The sequence below is a fragment of the Azolla caroliniana genome, unplaced genomic scaffold (genome assembly GCF_043228905.1).
Source record: "Azolla caroliniana isolate FFs.n. ecotype wild unplaced genomic scaffold, voAzoCaro1.0.p SCAF_7, whole genome shotgun sequence".
In the NCBI taxonomy this organism is placed as follows: Eukaryota; Viridiplantae; Streptophyta; class Polypodiopsida; order Salviniales; family Salviniaceae; genus Azolla; species Azolla caroliniana.
Genome location: NW_028230442.1, coordinates 12512008 through 12524971, shown reverse-complemented (window position 1 = coordinate 12524971; position 12964 = coordinate 12512008). Strand labels below are relative to the sequence as shown.

At 38.0% G+C, this 12964-nt stretch overlaps 2 protein-coding genes across 2 annotated transcripts; one reads left to right on the top strand and one right to left on the bottom strand.

The window, feature by feature from the left end:
* Positions 1-2471: 2471 nt before the first annotated feature.
* On the bottom strand, positions 2472-6679 carry LOC147861984 (glycosylinositol phosphorylceramide mannosyl transferase 1-like). Its single transcript, XM_087322541.1, has 5 exons — positions 5670-6679; positions 4940-5345; positions 4547-4716; positions 4383-4453; positions 2472-3100 (listed from the first exon to the last, which is right to left on the bottom strand). Exons 1-5 carry the CDS (start codon positions 5834-5836, stop codon positions 2940-2942), a joined length of 975 nt encoding a protein of 324 aa, XP_087178667.1. The 5' UTR covers positions 5837-6679; the 3' UTR covers positions 2472-2939.
* A 504-nt stretch (positions 6680-7183) lies between these two features.
* Positions 7184-8269, top strand: LOC147861983 (uncharacterized). The gene is made up of 2 exons (XM_087323044.1): positions 7184-7210; positions 7439-8269. The coding sequence occupies exons 1-2, from the start codon at positions 7184-7186 to the stop codon at positions 8267-8269; spliced, it is 858 nt and encodes a 285-aa protein (XP_087179170.1).
* The last annotated feature ends 4695 nt before the right edge of the window (positions 8270-12964 follow it).

Below are 12964 nucleotides of genomic sequence, written 5' to 3'. Positions count from 1 at the left end.
AAAATTAGGATGCTTCAAAAGTATGCCAAATTACATACACATAGATGAGCCTTCAGCATGGTTGAGAATTAAGATGCTTCAACCGTATGCCAAATAAGTAGTTCAGCAAGATATATTAGATATGTATGTGTCTGCCACTACAGGTTTTTGTCGTTCTTACTACATTTTGAACATACCTAAGTTTGTGAAAGAAAGTTGTTTTTAATGCAGAAAAACTAAATTACCATGGTTTGACAGAATTGCCTTGACATATTTTGAAAGAAAACCTTTTTCCATGCAAAGGAATTTAGATCATCACAGTTCCAAGGAATTCTTTTAAGATTTCCTTAAGATTTTGCAAGAGAGATTTGCTTATCCTGCCTGCACCACAGATTCGGCGAGCAGAATGGACGAACTTGCTCTCTCCATGAAGAAGCGAAGGAAGAGCAAGGTAATAAATAAGTCCGGCAGACAATGAACATGAAAACAACTTATTTTACTTCGAAAAACAGTTTTTCTCTTGATTTTTAAGAAAGCGCATGTGAACGCGGAAATGTTTTCATCAGCAAGCTCTGATTACGAAGCTTAATTTGCAAAAAAGTGAAGCTAGGAGGGGAAAAAAATAGAATTACATACAAATCCAAACACAAATACACAGATATAGATACAAAAGGCACCACCACCACAGATCGAGTCTGAGATTGGAGGAGCTTTCCATTGAAATGAAGAAAAATGATTGGAAGATGAGACCATGGATATTATTAGTACATACCTGATAGAGAAGCCTGCAGAAGACGTAAATTTTGTTTCTTGGTTACTTCCTTCGTTCTGCTTCTTCTCATTCCTTTTCTCTCTCTCTCTCTCTCTCTCTCTGTCTGTCTGTCTGTTTGTTTTGTCTTTTAACTTTTAAGGAAAGAGAAAGACGGACGGGACACACTTCATTTAATTTGGCCTTCCTTGACCTTCCTTCAAGTTCACACATATAATTCCTACTTACTACATGTGTATGTATGTATGTATGTGTATGTACATACATACATACATACATACATATGTATTTATTGCAACACCAACACCCCCATCCGGACGGGACGGAACAGAACGAGGGTTGCCTTGGGTGTGGTGGGCCCACCAAAATGGAGGACTGGATTGGAGGCCGGCCGCAACCACCACACCATTTTGGCAACATTCACTACATATTTCTAGTCCACCATCATCAAGATTGAGATGCTACATGTTGCAGTTTTTGAACTAAACCAACCCGCATAGCCTATCGTTTTCTAATAGACAAACTACTCACATACATTTGTATAGTCACCCACAAGTGACTAGCTCGAATTTTGATTATTTTGCCAAGGGACCAAGGGTCACATCTTACATGCCATAACTTTGTTCCGTATTATCTTCATGCATGTTTTGTCTGCTCACTCCATGGCTCCCAAGTTTGTGCCACACCAAACCAAATCAAAGCACACAATTTGTAAGTATCCTTATAATGAGGCATTGTCACACAAACCTTTTTTAGCCTCTATTAAATGCCCAGGGTAGAGGTTGCACTTATAAGTGGCTTCTCGAGTTCCATATTGTTGATTTCATTCACAAGTCTTACTCTTCGTATTGCTTCACCTATGGTAATCATCTATGAAAATACAATGCAGCCATGTTAAATGCAATGACTTTACTTTCTCAACTTCAATAACATGTGTGCATGTGCAAGTGTTTATTATGCTCATTGACATGTCTACTATCACTTTATGCTTGTCAATACATCGCAGCATAAGCTATTAAAAGAGAGATCAATTTTGTATGTAACACTTTCTTGAAGAACAAGGGTGACCGATCATAGACTTTAACTCAAAGACCAAATATTATGAATGACTGAATGCTCTCACATTGATACATAAGTTATGAGCTATTACCATGGTTAACCCCAACAAAAGTAGCTGTTATCCAATAACAAATTCAATAACCTCAAGGCACACTCAAAATCTTCAAGGATTGTGCCTGTATCATTGCATTTACATAATAAAAAAAACTTCATTTTTGAGTACTTTCTGTGAAAATAAAAGAAATGCAAGCCTATTCATACACATCAATATGAATATCACTCCATCAACTACACATCTCCAACACACTACACAATCATGTCACGTAAGATGAGAGTGTGTGTGTGTGTGTGTCTCTCTCTCTATACATATACATACATCACTTTGTTATACATCATTAAATGAATCAGAGCTTGTGAACATATCTCCTTCATAAAAGCCATTACAATAGATGAGGACACCTCTCAATAAAGACCACATTTGAATCTTACAATGTAAGATGAGAGTATATTAATGTAATTTTATTCCGAGATAACTTGTAAAGAATTTCTAGGCTAGACACACTGCCAACATCAATTAGCACTAGAGGAAAATCATTAAGCTATTTTTAAAAAATTGGTAAGATCTCAATGGCACTGTGTAATAAAGCATCATATGGTCATCAACTCAACTTAAAATGCAACCTTATTATATCGAGTAATTAGAGGAAAACAAGCACTAAATTTGCCTGTTTCTTCCAACTTCATAGATTCCCATCCAATGGCTTGACATATTAGAATATCATCTCCAAGGAATATGTTGTGTGTGCGTGTGCGCATATATATACACACACATATATATACATATATATTCTGAAATGAAAAAAACCCTCAAATTTACTACGAAAAAGGCACAAAGTTCCTCCCAATAGATATGCTTTGTAAAAAATATATTGTGTATGAATATCCGACACCTATCCAACTGAAATCCCTCTCTTTTTTTCTTGTATACAAAAACAACCCACATTTTGTCACAAGGGTTATAGTACAGTCCAGAGGAATGAAGTGTATGTGTATAACCTCTTGGTAAATTCCTCAACAAAGAAGACAACAAAAGAAAAAGAAAACAAATTATTCTTTTCCTTGTACTTATCCCTCACCAGAACCATGTTTTGTGTGCATTCATTGCTTTCACATTGCTGGGGACAAGTGGCATGTGCCCATACATCTCGACAAACGCATTCAAGCATGCAGTCCTGTGCTCACTGTGTCCGGTCAGGCTGCTAATACCACTTGTGCCAATCTCAAACAGCTTCCCTGCAGATAAATAAGAAAACCAGTTGCTTAAGAGAGATTCATTGTGCTCAGTAAAAAGGTGTGGTCATCATAACAGATTTTGCAGATAAATAGAACGATAGTAAATCACCAACATATACCCCTCCAGCTTGTTGGTTATTCACTAGAATATCCCTACATTTCCATTTTCCAAATATTATGGGTTTATCCTGAGTTCTTTCCCACTTACCCTACCCGTAAACCATTAAAATTAGCTTCACAAAAAATTGGTCCCTAGGGTTATGCCTAAAGTAGTTAGAGAGAAGCATTAATAGTGCATTGGTGTTTCGCTCTTATATGTTTTAAAACTTTAGGAAGAATTAGGTGACTACTGATTGCATAGTCAATATTCCAATAAGAACTTTAGGCTTGTTGGAAAATAATCAATGATATGCAATAAAGCTATTATATACCTTGAAAGGTTGAAGTAAGCTTATAACAGAGAGGCAATTTATTGCATTTTCATAAACTTAATATAAATAGCATTGACTATGTGATTGGATACTTTAGGAGACGAGGATTTAATGCGGCTAGATACATGGTGTACATGCAATGATGACATAAAACCTCCCATTATTTCTGTATCTTCAAGCACACCATGCATTTGCAATATAAGTCGCTTGTTCGACCTTTGTGTTGGTGTTGATTCAATACTTGCACAAGTGTAAATATGTGCACTCGAAGGGCACTATCTTGCTTAGTTTGTCATCCTAATGATGAAAATATTATAAAAAAAATTGAAGTTGCATAAAAGATTGAGAAAGGCACCCGTCCCGTTCATAACACATTTGCTCAGAGAAACAACCAGCTATAATAATTTATGTTTGGGTAATGACAATGACGTACATCACACTACGTAGATCAATATTTTTGAAACATTCTAAAAATTTGATTATTTTTTAATACGACAATAAACTTCAACCAATGACTATACAAGAAGACATTAGCCTACATCAAACATGTAACCTTGACATTATGAACTATATACATACGTATACATATTTACATCTATAATGTATATAAATATATATATAATATATATGCTTTTACAGATCCTAGTACAAAGATCCCATAGCATCAGGCAGATGTTACAGCATCTCTGTTCATGTCTTAGAAAACTATTTTCTAGAAAATTGCTTGAAAAATTCTATTACATTGGATATCATTACTGTCTTTTGTCAACAGGCAGCAGGCAAAACTTTACACTTGTGAAATTTATATATTGCCAAAGTATGAACAAGTAAATGCCAAGGTTTGCTATTACCTTTTACCCAAATGGGTGGACCACCGGTAGCATTAGCAACAAGAAATGACATTGCAATGTCTTCGCAATTTCTATAAATTTGAAAACAGAATAAAGATAAGATTATTTTGAATGTTGGAAGCAAACAATTTTGAATGAGCTAATAATCAACACAATCATCCAACCTTTCCTTAGTCACAAAATCCCTGATCTGACCTGGCATGTGATTAGTATAGAGATCAAGGTATTTCTGATGGAAAAATGCACACTTAGATAGAACCATACTGTATGTTCCAGTCCACCACACAGACCACCAGCCACCATATGAATATTGCAAGTGATTTGACTCGTGTTTCTACAAAATGTATATCAGAAGTTTTCCGATGTTCAGCAAAGACGAAAAACTGATTCGGAAGACATTTGTTCGGCAAAACACCAAAATGCCCCGAGCTTGTTGGGTATTTACCAGAATAATCCAAAGTTCTCAAAATCAGCGGAATACACCTCTGTAGTAGCCAACAAGTTAGAGGTATTTTGGTGCTCTCCACAGATTAATTCTCAAAATCAGCAGAACACACCTCTTGCTGCAGCCAATGCATTCTTGGCACAAAACCCACCATGCTTTCTCGAGCACTAGACCAAACAGTGAATGCAAAAGCCAAAGTGTCGCACGGAACTACGACGTCATCATCCACAGAGAATATGCCATCTGTTGCTAGATCATCGAGGGGCTTAAACCTTGTATTGAGGTTATCCTCATCATGCATGTCAATCTTGAGCTTTATAGTGTGTGTGGATTTACGAGAAGCTGTTTTCACTGATGATCGAAGGTCATTTAGCAATGTGCCAGAGGGCGGATCGGTGGACTCGCTCCATACAACTCGTATAGCATCAACATTAGGACAAAAAGAATAGTGTTGTATGGATTTCTTCAATAAGTCCGGACGCCTCCATGTATTGATGATAACAGTGAAGCGCTCCTGTCTGTAGAAAAAGAAAAAGAAAAAGAATGCATAAATTTTAGGACTTGCTTAATAATATAATGTAATCAAATGACTCTCAAAGAAACTGCTGCAAGGACACTCTTACGAATATATAAAGACACAAACAAACAGCATAACACATAAATCACATCCGCAACAACATAATGCATATGGTCATGATTTCATGATAACATAATACATATGGACATGATCCTCAGAAGTTGATGAACCTCTGAAGCTGCATTAGGAACTAGATGACATTCTATCTGCCAAAAGAACGTAATGAATAAACTTTTTCCAATATTGTGTTGTCAATAAGATTTACCTGTCCTTTTCTCGAGTATGAGGTTGCCAACCCATGATTGACGAGATTCGTCCGGCAAGAGCGAAAAGCCCTAGGAGCACACACATGCCCATAAGGAATCGGATTCGATTGTTGGAAAGCCACAAAAGATTCCGTGCGGATCGCCACCGACTATGTGCTCCTTTCATAATTCTTGCCTTCCTATCCACGGTGGCTGATTTTTGCTATAAAAACTTACAGATATGTATATATTTCACCCCTTTGGCCCTGTTGATCAGAGCATGACCAGTTGCTAGCCAACCCCCAAGATACGCTTTACTGTTCTTGTAAGAAAAATGGAAGATCCCCCTCAAGCAACAAAAAACATGATCCACCTTTTTTCTGCAAAAGTCAAGCCCTCTCTCCACCCCTTTTGCGAATAAGTGATTCCGTTTCGAAGAAAAACTTCAAAAGAATGTATATAAGCAGCCCCTCCATGAACATAGATTCAGAAAATCCTTGACAAAACAATTTAGCAGACCTTTTACAATCGAAGGAATTCCCTTCCTTCCTTCCACACAGAATCCAAAGATAAAATCTTTTAAAATGTGCTTAAATTATAAAGCTTCAAAAGAAGAGTGTATCCATTTCCTCTAGATCAGCATCCTCAAAATCTGAGTCCAATCTCGCAAATTTCTTTGGCAATTCACATGTGAGTAGAAGAGGGTACACATACAATCACTAATTACTCGCAAAGTTACCAAGGAAAACACTAATTATATGCAGAGAAACAAAAGCAAAGGTCTGATTCCTTCAAAAGAAATATGACCTTTCGAAAAGTACCACCTCTGCCCTGTTCCTGAGTTAAGAAAAGATGACCATTTCTCGCTCTGGAACCATTAAAGGCATACCTAGTTGTGTGGGGGTTGAGTAAATCTCTCTGTATATCGATGGGTCTTCGTTCCTTCGGTTTCTTTCTGGTTTTTTGCTTGCAGCCCCAAGGTAACAAAAAAGAAAAGCAAAGCGAGAAGAGAAAGGCAGAAAGGATGATGATGAATGATTTCACTCTCTTTCCCATATGTACATCATCATGTACACGTAGAGCTATATATGCTTATATACATAACATACATACATACATACATACATACATAAATGTATATATACATACTCTATATGTCCATATATATACATGTACTATGTATACACAAATATATGTATGTACACAAAGAAGAAGGAAGTTTTGTGTGTCTCGGTGTGGGTGGTGGGTACACGTATAAGAATGTGAAGGTTCATTCTCACACACACACACACACACACACACACACATATATATATATCCATATTCAATCAAGCTTTGAGACCAAAACGTCATATGACACTTCCACTCTACAATGGCATCTCCCAAATATTAATTGACACATATATTGAGATTTGAAACCCAAGTGCATAAGTCAATAGAAACATGGTTTACTACTAATGTATTATTGATAACCCCAAGTCATATAAAAAATAGTCAAGAAAATCTTCCTAATATAGATATTTGAATCATCTAAATGAAGGTTAATGAGAAAGATGACAATGTAAATGTCATCATATATATATATATGCATTCGAGATAGCAAGTTGTTACTTGTTATCTCTAATATGCATTAGGATGTCCACTTGCTCCTTTCCTGTTTTTACTAATATCTGAAGCATTTTCTGTACATCTAAATTCTCAATATGTAAATATTAAAGGGTTAGCACTACCAGTGTCAAATGTTGGCGTGGATAGCGAGTTTGATGATGATACAACTCTATATGTTTAGGCCTCACAATTAAAATTGTCACAAGTGCAAAAGGCTGTGGATGATTTCTCAGATGCATTTGGTGCATTGATAAATTGGGATAAATCATCAGGTTTTTGGGTCGCCCCGGGAGATCCACCAGTTAATGTACCTTCTTCAAGATTCACTTGGATACCTCAAGTTCAACCCATTAGGTATTTAGGTTGTAGAGTGGGTTTGGGATTAAAGGCGGAGGATATGATTGCACCCTTGTTGCTAAGATTAAGGAATAAGCTAATATATTGGAATAAGGAAAAGCTATCCTTAGCAAGACGTATAGTTGTAGCTAATTCAATGCTTTTGTCCTCGATTTGGTATGTAGCATCTACATGGCTGTTTTTTAGGTCAATAATGCTTAAAGTTCAACACCTAGTACGGAATTTTATTTGGGGGAACACCATTTCAGACAATTCAGTAGCAAAGGTAGCTTGGTCAGTTCTTATACAATCTGAACAAAAAGGAGGTCTAGGTTTGATTGATCCTTTTATGCAAAGTAAAGCCTTACTTTCTAAGCATGTTGTTAGGAGTTTATTGACAGGAGAGGAGTTATGGAAAAAGCTATGCATTCGGCATTTGCATAAGGTCAAGCCATTAGTAGGTGGTCAACGCAATGATAGTCTTACATGGTTCTTTAATGCAGATTTTCCATTGCCTAAGTCCAATATTGGATCGTTACGTTTTTTTAATGGAATATTTCGGGCATGGGAAAATCTTCGTCAAGCACTTGTTTTCTTGCCACCGAAAACTTATCCTCTGTTAGGGATAGTACTAGAGGCAAGGAGAATTAGTACGAAAGATAGAGGAGAAGAGTGAGGCTTAGTACTAAGAAGGGAAAGAGTGTGTGAGAATCACAAGAGGGAGAGAGAGAGAGAGATTAGAGAGAGAATGATGACAGCAAGAAGTATATTATATTATATGAAGAAAGATATAAGAACAACTAGGAGGCTTAAGACTGGCGTTGAACCGAATTGGTTCTAAATAATGCCACGTGTCTCTATTTATAATACTCTCAAGAGTACTCCTGAAGTTTCTAGAATGTTCCAGAGTAATCTAGAATATAGATGAATTTTTATGGTGAAATAATAAATAAAAATAATATTATTTGTATTACAATGCATGGTTTAATGGTAAGGGTTCAACCCATGTAACACAAGGTCATGGGTTTGAATCCTTTTGGAGCTATATCATGACACTACTCCCCTTTTTAAATGATGAGTCGTTTCTGATTGAGAACCTGGTGTGTTCGGATATTGACGATGGAAGTCTTCAAGAACAGCTCAAGCATTCGCCAAATTCGTCACTGGTTCCCAAGTACGCTCGCTTGGACTATATCCTAGCCAATCGACCAAATAATAGAGCTTGTTGCGAACAAGCTTGGAGTCGAGGATGGCAGCAACCTCGTACTCAGGTCCATCTTCAAGTTCGATCGGGGGTGGAGGTGGTGTAATACGATCTGGGATAGTGCTGTCTTGAAAGGGTTCTAGGAGAGAACTATGAAATACTGGATGTATCTGTAGTTGCGGAGGTAGATCAAAGCGAAAAGTAACATCATAATTTTTTTTGTTAATACGGAAAGGGCCTAACCATTGATCATCCAGTTTGTCACACGGTCGAGTAGTCTTGATGTGTCGTCGTAATAGCCATACTCAATCTCCAATATTAAAAGAGGATGGAAGCCGATGACGATCCACATAGTCCTTCTGTGTTTGTTGGGCACGATGTAGGTATTTCTACCTGAATTTGTCGTAACCGCTCCAAATGATCCTCTGCACTAGGATTTTTAGGTAACTCAGGAGTTTCTATCACACACCAGCGAGGATGATAGCCGATATAAGCATAGAATGGTGTAACCCTAGTAGAGGAGTGGATACAATTATTATAAACAAATTCAGCAAAGTGTAGAATATCTGCCCAATCATTTTGTTGATAGCTTAGGAAACACCAAAGATATTGTTCCTACATTTGATTGGTACGTTCTGCTTGTCGATTTGTTTGGGGATGATAGCCGGAGGAGAGATTGCAGGTGACCTTGAGCATTTAAAAGAGATGCTTCCAAATTTTAGAGATGAATTGCGGTCCACAATCACTGATGATATTGTCAAGAAGATCATGATGCCTGTTGAGAGACAAGCTCAACATCGGCCGGATCGGCTGAAGAAGCCGAGGACCGGATCGGTTGGGACCGATCGGTTAGGCCGAGTGCGTAAACCGGGAGGTCGTTAGGAAAGATATTCCGTGAAGAATATATTTGGGAGTTAGTGTAGGAGCTCTTGATGAGCATTGAAGTACTGTCAGTACTTCGGTCAGTCCTTCTAGGACTTGTATAAAAGTGTTCACTGAGCACGTCTTATGTACAGACAGAGTATTATTGTTGAATATAGTTTTTGTGTCTTCTCTCTCACTCTCTCTGTCTCTCCCGCGTATACCGTTTAAGCTCAAGCTCTCCATTGAACCTGAGTTTCCTTCCTTCTGTTCCGTCTTCATACTTGCTTCCGCACGCTACTTTTTACAATGCCGAAATACTTCATGCATAACAATTCCAATAGTTTCTTCACTAGTGATTTCCTTAGTACAGGGCACGAAATGTGCCATCTTAGTATATCGATCTACCACTATTAATATTGCATTGAAGCCCCTCGAGTCTAGAAGATTTGTAATAAAATTGAGAGAAATAGATTGTCATGGTTTGCTTGGGATCGGTAATGGCTCCAACAAACCATATGGGTGATGTTGCGACATCTTCGCTCTACAATATGTATCACATGTCCGAACATAGTCTTCGACAAATCTTTTCATATGAGGCCACGAAAATGATCGTTTTACTAAATCCAACATCTTAGTACTACCCAAATGTTCGGCTGTGTATGTGTCATGACAATTTTGTACTATTTGAAGGCGGCACGAACCATTGGGAACATAGAAAAGTTTCTTAAAGAAGAGTAATCCATTATGACATTTGAATTGTTGATAATGTATACCTGGTTGTTGTGATTGTGAACAAGATGCCCAAGAAGGATCGATTTGATCTAGAATAGCTTGAGCGAAAACATCCGTCTTCAAATCATCCCGTATGGTATCGATAATGCGGGAATCCAATGGAGTGTCAAAGACCCACGTTGCTTGAAGTCGTGCCGGACCCAGGATTACTTGCTGATTGTCGAAGGTTGGATCACCATGACGAGGAACTATATATGAGCGTTGTGATAATGCATCCGCCTTCCCCTGTTGCTTGCCCGGACGATATGTAATCTTGAAGTTGAAACGAGTGAGGAATTGGGCCACTGAGCTTGTCGTCTATTTAATACGCGAGCATTTTGGAAGTAGGCAAGATTCTTGTGATCACTGAATACGATGTGTTACGGGCATGACCATATAATATCCCATGGTGAGAATTTACCGTAGTATTCTATACACATGGATAAGTGTGAGGGTTAAACGAGAGTGTAAAGAATACTACAGTAATTTCTCACCACTATTGTCCATAGGCTAGAAATATAAATACAAAATATGTAAACTCGTTGGTAGGTAGAAAAGTAGGTGAGGAAATAGGTAGAACTAAAATAGTCGAGTTTTGAGCCCTCACAATCAACCGATGGCTCGGCTCTGTCTAAAGAAGAAATCTATTTAAACCGAGATCTGCATACCTCGAGAGGGGGAGATACATAGATTATTTAGCAGGATTAATATCGTAGCACGAAGCTGTGCACAAAATTGTTTTCGGCCGAGAGCCATGTACTATAATCATTGTGAGCTTTCTCATTTAATATAAATCTCGCTCTTACTATTCCTTCATCTGTGTATTCTCTCCGTACTCGTAAACCGAGCTACGTCTATGTCTAACGGGTTGTAGCCCGTGTACGCTCCTCGTTCCCATAACGTCTTCTCGGTGTAGAAGAGGCCTCCATGTAACACGACCGACCCCTTGATACTGATAGCCTGTGGGCTCATTGAAGGTGTTTCCCCCCCAGAAACAGTTAACACAATTTGGTACGCCTAGTTACAACTGTAAGGTCACAACGAACTACGTAGGAGGTAAACCTCAGCCACCATTACGACACCCAACGGGAGGATGATTCGACTGCATCCAATGACTAACGAGGACCGACGGCAATCGGCGGCATCCGGCGAACCGGCGTTCGGTGACTAGATAAATAAATATACATATACAAGGAGGGCAAGTAAGGATTTGAACCTTGCACCTCCAAGTTAGGAGTCAATTGGCTTACCACTAAGCCAAGATATTTAATTGAAATTATATTTCTATCATTGTACTTTTAGTTATAAATTCTCATACATGAGAGCTAAAATGAGTGACATGGTTATCATGCACCACATGTAATACATGAGCGCCAAATGGCAAACATGCATTTTAAGCATGACTTGAACCCTCAAATGCATGAGGGCATCTATAAAAGAGGGAATGAAAAAGATCAATGGGGGGATTTTCTGGGGATAAAAGAAAGCTTTGTACTTTAAATCAAAATTAATATTAAGAAGAAAATTCGTTATCCTTTTGATGATATACCTTGTTCTTGAAATCTAAAGTCAAGAGTTCTTAATCTCTCTCTCAATCTAAAATCAAGCGTTCTATCTTATCTCAATCTCTCTCTCTTTCAATCTATCTTAATTCCTTTCCTGCTAAAGCTTGTGCAAACTTCGAGTCCTTCCGGTCCAAAACCCCGGCGGTTCCGCCTCGCGATCCGTGCCTACTAACGAATCTTCACGACATTGCGCCATAGTTGTGTGCGTAATAGTAGACGCAAAGAGCCTTGTGTGGCTGATACACTCGACAGAGTGTTGTAATCATCTCCGTGTTGTATATCCACTTTGTATAGTGAAGAATCTATTCTCGTGGTTTTCCCCGTTTTAGGGTTTCCACGTAAATCTCTGTGCACCATTGTCTATCTTGTCTATTCTATTATTCGGAGTGTGATTCATATTTCAGCGTTGTCTGTCTATTGTGATTTATATTCTGCAACGATTTCTGAACACGTCTAACGGTGTCGTGCCTTTCGGCTCCGGATCGTTTGCGTGAGTCGGGTGGGAACCGCCGAGGTTTTGGACTAGGAGAAAGAAAAATTCAAATAAGGCTAGTAAAGAATAGGTATAAAGAGTTATAAGATAAGAATCTCGTGAATCCCACGAGTTTAGTATATTTAGTCAATATTTAGGTAGTAAGAGAGAATTATTTTAGCAAATTCGTGAATCCCACGAATATTTTAGATTGATTGATCATTATAGAAAAGTAATCAACAAAAACTACAATGTGCTCCCCATCCTTATATAGTGATGGGAGAGACTAAGCATAGCTACATGCTTTTTCTAATATGTTCATGCACACTAAATGTGCATGTGATGCTTTTCTAATCCTTGCTTTTATTTGCTAAATATAGTGCTCATGCACGCTAGATGTGCATGAGTCACTTTTTAGTTGCTTGCGTTTTTCTATAAAATATTCACGCACTCTAAAAATGCATGATTTACCTTTTAATAAAGGTAGGCGCAAAT